We start from the raw sequence: 6,740 nt of genomic DNA, 5'->3' as shown, positions 1-6,740 counted from the left end.
GACAATAAAAAAACCCCCAAAAAACTTAACAGCAAATGAGGCCAACAACTAAGAACAGTTATCTATTTTTATTTTGACACATTTATCAGGAATCTGTAAGTGCTTAGCGGATTAAATGGACACCTCCAAAACTCCTGAGATAACACTGGACAGGGCTTGTGTCCTGGAGGAACCAGAATTTGAGGAAGATGTGGACGTGCCTGCAGATGACCATCTCATGAGCCTGAAAGCCTTGACTGAGAAGTTAAGACTGGAGACCAGGAGACCTTCTTACCTTGAGTGGAAGGCCCGGCTTGAGTCAGAAGGCTCGGAAAATGGAAAAGGCCTGAGTGCAGTTGAGCTTGAAAAGGAAGTGGTCACTCCCAAAGAGGCTGTAGTGAACTCTGATGGGATTCAGTGCAAGTTGCCATCAGGTGTCCTGAAGGGATTTGGAAACATTGACGAAGCTCTTAGTTGGCTGAGGAGAGAACTGGTGAGACAATGTTTTAAGTTGTCATCGATGTCTGCTAACAGTTTGCATCTCCAAAATGTTTTATTCTTTACCTTGAAATGTCAACCGATGTTCTCTGCTAATTCAAATGCACACTTTATAACTTGACTAGCTTTTCAATTTAACAAATGACGGCCATAAAAGACAAAACATTTCGCCTACTAAGCTATTAAGAATTTAACAATGAACACAACGTGTAATTACTGGCTGGAAGAAACCCTTTCACATTGGTGAGCGAGATTGATTTGGATTGGGCAATTGCATCAGATGTTCACTTTCTGCAAGTGTAATCATTTGTACTCCAGTCCAGTTGCCTTGAACATTCGCCCACAGTTCACAGGCTATAACTGAGCACGCAATGAGGTGCTGCCACATGCAGAATCACACTCGCACAGTATGTGGGGACAAATGTTACTGCACGAGAACAGAGGACAAGAGAGATGATTATGATCCTTGCAAAATGGGTATCTCAACATGAAGACTGGATTCGGGATTAGAGCGGCTCTGTAACGCACAAAGAAATCTACCTTTAACAGTGAAAAAAAATCTAGCTTTAACAATCTAAAAAACTCATTAACAACAGTAACACCACATCGATCAAACCATTTGTATTGATTTCTTTGTGAAAAATCACAACCAGAGTTTTCTCATAGCATAAGCTTGACGAGGTATAGATCTTTTTGTTATTTTATGGACCAAACATCAATCCATCCATCATGGGGCGGTAGTAGCTCAGTCTGTTGGGACTTGGTAGGAACCAGAGGATCTTCTTCTTCAATGAGCATGTAGTGTCCTTTTTGACAGAAAGAAAATTAAGAAGAGAAATTCATAAATACAGACAAACGACCTGACAGACCAATGTACAGGGAGCAATTACAATATTTACATGAAATAAAAATGACCACAGTTGGAAGAACAAAAACAACCACTTTAAACTTCATCACTGTGAAATTTTGAGTTGATTAACTTACGTATCAGTTAGCTGTAGTTTCAGCTCTACTCTCTTTTGCCTCCCTCAATCAGACAGACATGCGTCTGCAGGATCAGCAGCTGGCGAGGCAGCTCATGCGGCTCCGGAACGACATCAACAAGCTGAAGATAGAGCAGACGTGCCACCTGCATCGGCGGATGCTCAATGATGCTACCTTTGGCATCGAGGAGCGCGACGAGCTGTCTGACCTGCTGTACGAATGTCCCGTCACCCCAGGGCTCGGCCTCTCCGCCCCGCTGAGACTCATTGGTGTTACAAAGATGAACATTAACTCTCGCCGTTTCTCACTCTGCTAGGGGCAGTGGTACGACCTCAGGCAGGAAATATTTCAATCAAAACAGCCTGCCTAATATTATCTTTTCTGCAGTCAGACATTGGTTAAAGTCCTTTGTGTATTTCAGGCTTTGACACAACACTGTAAAAATGACTAAATAATAGTTTTACAGTGTAATGAAAGAGAAAGATTTAGGTCTTGTAAATAATTCAGAAAGACGATTTAGAGTGAAGCGGGGACATTTTTTAGCATACTATAGATGCGTGCTATAAGAAACCTTCCAACAGAGTACTTGCAGTTCCACTCGCAGTAGAAAGTTTTTAAGAAATCTGAAGCTTGTTTTTATTAACTTTTTAAACATTTCAGTTAAATAATTACATTTTATATTACTATATATTCTGTGGTTGTTTGCTGGAGCTTTTGTATCTCCAAGCAAGATCTATCACTTAGCATAGATATTTAAACTGATTTTACTACGCACTCTACTCTGTGATTCAAGGACATCCTTTTACTTGGCCCATATTGTTTTGCTTTTAAAAAAGCCTTTATATTGGGCTACTAGCCTAGTAATGAGTATGTGCGCCTCTTTCCCCACTCTCTCTTTCTTATTCTTTCTGATCTATCAACTGTCTCATCTCTAAAATAAAGCCAAAAAATAAACCTTTCAAAAAAATCCTTAATATTAAAACAAGTGATGCACCATACTATGCGTAAAACATTTTAGATTTAGCATGAAGTAATAGTATCACTTTTTTAAACATTGTTTTTTTTTTATTCATGAATGATTCTTTTAAAATGACTGCACTAGTTTGATTGAATTCCTGCTCTGAAGTTTGCCTGTACAATTAAGGGTATGTTTTACTGTTGGTTGTACCTTTGTACATTTTGTGCTCCAATTGTTGAGTTCCAGCCTGAAAGTAACCTTTGGAGATGACACTGTCTGTTTGAAACAAAAACAAGGTTACATTTCATGAATAAACATCATTATCATTCATGTAGATCTCTGCCTGTACTGACTGATATGATCATGTGGACCTTGTTAGGAGTCTATTGTTATGCAGACAGTTATAATGGTCTTTACCATAAAAGTTAACCTTTTTTTATTGACTTGTTTTTCTTTTGTTTATGACGACAGTCTGTAAAGCAACTTATTACATAATAACCAATGATACAATAATAGGTTGAGATTTGCTTTGACTATACTACCTAGACAGTTTAGCTATATGTACAAATGCAATATTATAACATACCATAAAACTGGTTTGGGTCAATGAAATACAGTAATATCATTTCACAAATGAACTCTAAATAAATCATTCATAAAGAAGATGGATATTTGGCTTTTTGAACTTCAATTTTGCTGGCATCACAACAAAATGTCCCCAATGGTTTCACAGTGCTCATCAAACACCTTGCATGGAAAATGAGTTGAAACATTTAAACTGTTAATTTAACCTCTGGAAATTAACATGAACTTGGTATCTGAAATGACATTCTCTGACACGTTCGTGCCAATGCTTTTGTTCTGTTGAATAGCCGTCTTCTGTTCACAACAACTGTGCAAACACTCAGCCTCTATGGTTTTTGGTACGTGTGAAGACAAGAACATTGGGGTCATAAGGTCTTGCATGTGAGTGTCAATGTAACCCACTCAGTGATCCCTGTGTTCCTCTCCATCTGCAGGGTGGAAGTGGCACCTCATGAATGACTCTGCTGAGCCTGAGATTTTCATGCATGAGCTCCAGCTTTATGTTGGCTTATCGCTGCTGAAAGACCACAACTCCTTTGGACTGAGAGGCTGCCAAAGGGGCCATCGCATAGTCTTTTTCCAACAAGTTATGATCAAGCAGTTTTATTCATTTATTGTTTTGTACGAGAGACATATTACTGTAGAAATAAACCTATGCAACAATTACATTCAAGACAGCATTTGTTCCAGAGAAAATGAAAAACAAAGTACCAGTAGGTTATTTTGTGGTTGACTGGCTTCCATTTCTGCCCAACAGCTGTTTTCAGAGTTTGCAGTTTTTTCATGCCTAAACCATCTCATTAGCATGACAAAATGACTTGACAGGCACAAAATCAGGCCCCATCTCTGCTGCTTAAGTATGATGATAAGATGATGTGTCCAAAGCCATTTTCCTGTTGCAAATATGAGACATCACATTAAGAGCCTAAATAAGCACTTTTGGGTTATTTGTGCAAACATGTAAACAAAAGTACAGCATCCAATTTAACAGAAATTACAACATCGAAGAACTTTCCCACACTTGGATTTTATGGATTCTCAATGAGGGCTGAAATGAATTAGTTGAAATCCTAATCTTTGTCTTCAGGGCACTTCCTGCTTCCACTGTTTTCCAGCAGGGAAATGTAAAAAAATAAAGACCACAGATAAAAAGTTTGTTCTATAACTGGGCTGCAAACTATGGCATGAAAGGCAGTCAGACAGAGACCACCAAGGTGAACCACAGACTGAAACTGGCGAGAATCCCAGATTGTATGTCACGCCGAGCCTTTGTGTTGTAGCCTCTCGGCACATTCTGAACACCCAAGAACTGGGAAAACACATGTCTTGAGTCTTGAGTCCTGTCCTCTGGTGTGTGTGTTTGCAACGCAGCTTAATTTCAAAAGCTTACTATGCTTTTAATTTTAAAAGTTAATTGACGATTTAGTGGAAAACATTTAACCAATAATGATTATTTAAATGTTTACTGCTCTGGTAATAAAAGCCTAATCATCATTTTAAAGGTGACAAAAATGCACTGTGTTGACCACTGAGGCCACACAAATAGACCCTGAGAAGTGTTGAGACTCTGTTTCTGGCTGTTTTAGTTGGTGGAAAATTGATTTATAAGGTCACTTGAACAGTTGGAACAACTCCATGATGCTTATTAAACGTATCTAAGGCCTAAAAATAGCCTTTTCAAACTTCTGGTAAAAGCCACTTGCAATTGCTTATGTGCCATTTGCCTGCTGCTTTGATTCCAACCTGAGCTGACGATCAACTCAAATGCCAACTCACATCGAATTAACTGAGCACACCAGGATTATTATACTTTTGTTCCTTGTTTTAAAGACACAACCTACAAAAATGTGTTTCCTGTTTGTTGCAGTCAAAGCACAAGTGTGTTGTTGTTGACAACAGAACATGTAAGGGTGAACTTAGTATCTCTATAGTGATTTATTTAAGTGTCTATGAGACATAATAATAATGAAGGTAATACATTACAAGATAGAAACAAAGGATTTGTTGGGGGTATTGTAGCTATAGCTCAATATATTTTATACATCTAACTGTATCATAGTGATGTATCTCACATGTGGCAATTAAAACAGATAACAATTTCTCTTTACATTACAGCTTGTCTAATGAATGTAATTCATTTTTGACAAATTAGAGTCTATCATGGCAACCAGCTTTAAAGTTTTGATGATGTTTTGTCACAAATCACTTCAAAGTTTGAACATAAGGAAAAGGCATCTTGATGGATGAGGATGGCGGAGGGTTCTAATTTGATTCTGAAAAACTGTAACCTTTGCAGCTGGTTTCAATGTTTGTGAAGAAACATGCACTCTGACAGGGTCAAGTAGTTTTTAAATATGCATAAGAAAACCTGAACTTTGTTGGACTGTATTCTAGCCGCATAGAACTTGTTGACCATGCGTGTAGTGACTATTCTATTATTACAATGCTTTTGATCAATAATGTAATGGAAAACGAATACAACTGAACAGATGAATGCTGCGAGGAGGCGCGTGAGTGTTGTGGTTAGCACTGCCACTTCACATCAATGCTCTTCTTGGGTTTTAATACCTTTTCTTGTGGAGGACTGAACGTTTTGATATTTTAACCGCACTTTTAAACTAACATTATGTACTGAAAGGTGAATAGACTTGAATAAGCAAGCAGTCCGAGGCAACATATTAGTGCACCAATTTTACTTCCTGACACCCGACTCTTCATGAGCCTCATTCAAGGCGACAGAGTCTCACCATAGAGCCCCCGGGCGGGTCGAAAGGATAACTGGCAAACTCTTTTCAAAACAGCATGAGACCTCTCAATGATTTAATTGAAACAACTGATCTATTTAATAATGACTTGCTGTAATGCGCTATGCTCTTTAATTGGATTAAGGTGAGACGTTTTTATTTAGACGTTTTTATTTGTCCAGGCTTTTGGTTGGTCTCTTTTAGGGCTGCTATGGTCTCTGTACTGTCTGTTTGTTGCTTGTGATGATTTAAACCCTGTTTGTAAAGCACTTTGTGGCCCCTGCCTGTGAAAAGTGCTATATAAATAAATTTTACTTTACTTACTTTACTTACTTTACCTTACAGGAGGCCAATTAGAATTCCACCGAGGAATGTTAGAAAGCAAAAATGACGTTTGCTTTTGTAGCAAAACCGTGAGACAACTTCATCGCACAAGGAGCACAAATAAAAGAAGAGTTTGTTTGTGGGATGAGAGAGAATCAGTGTTTTTGCTGGGTGAGATCATGGACGTCTTGATTATTTCATCCTTTTGTTCAGAGGCAGACAGTGTCTCGAGCCAAAGTTGCCATTTAAACCAAAGGTGTAGTGTTCCAGTCTGCATTCCTTTGCGTCTGCTGCATGTCCACAAACAACCTAAACAAAAAGGCAAACACTTCATTTTGGTTTTTGTTTGTCTTTAAAAACGTGATGACAAATCATTTTTAAATAAGTCTTTAATGAAAATGTTTTGAACGCCTGGTGAGTGATTTGACAGCAAGGAATGTTCTCCACTCAGAAACTGTCCTGCCAGTTTCTCTTCCCTCAGACTCACAAAACTAATCCCTAACTTTGAGCGCTTTGATGAAACTCAGGCTGAAGTTACCCAAGCAGCTTAGGGGCATCCAAGCAGATGATCAGTCAGAGAGGATCACAATCATCACAAACACCCTCACCTCTTGTGTCACTTCTGGTGTATGAAAGTCAGATTAGATAAAACAAACTGCAGTCAGGTG

General features: G+C 38.6%; 1 protein-coding gene across 1 annotated transcript; it reads left to right on the top strand.

Moving 5' to 3' along the window:
• fam167ab (family with sequence similarity 167 member Ab) lies at positions 1–3,088 on the top strand. The gene is made up of 2 exons (XM_079341196.1): positions 1–472; positions 1,514–3,088. Exons 1-2 carry the CDS (start codon positions 116–118, stop codon positions 1,775–1,777), a joined length of 621 nt encoding a protein of 206 aa, XP_079197322.1. The 5' UTR covers positions 1–115; the 3' UTR covers positions 1,778–3,088.
• The last annotated feature ends 3,652 nt before the right edge of the window (positions 3,089–6,740 follow it).

Source organism: Symphodus melops (assembly GCF_947650265.1).
Source record: "Symphodus melops genome assembly, chromosome: 1".
Taxonomy (NCBI): domain Eukaryota; kingdom Metazoa; phylum Chordata; class Actinopteri; order Labriformes; family Labridae; genus Symphodus; species Symphodus melops.
The sequence above is the reverse complement of the archived record's forward strand: the minus strand, read 5'-3'. Positions and strand labels throughout refer to the sequence as shown.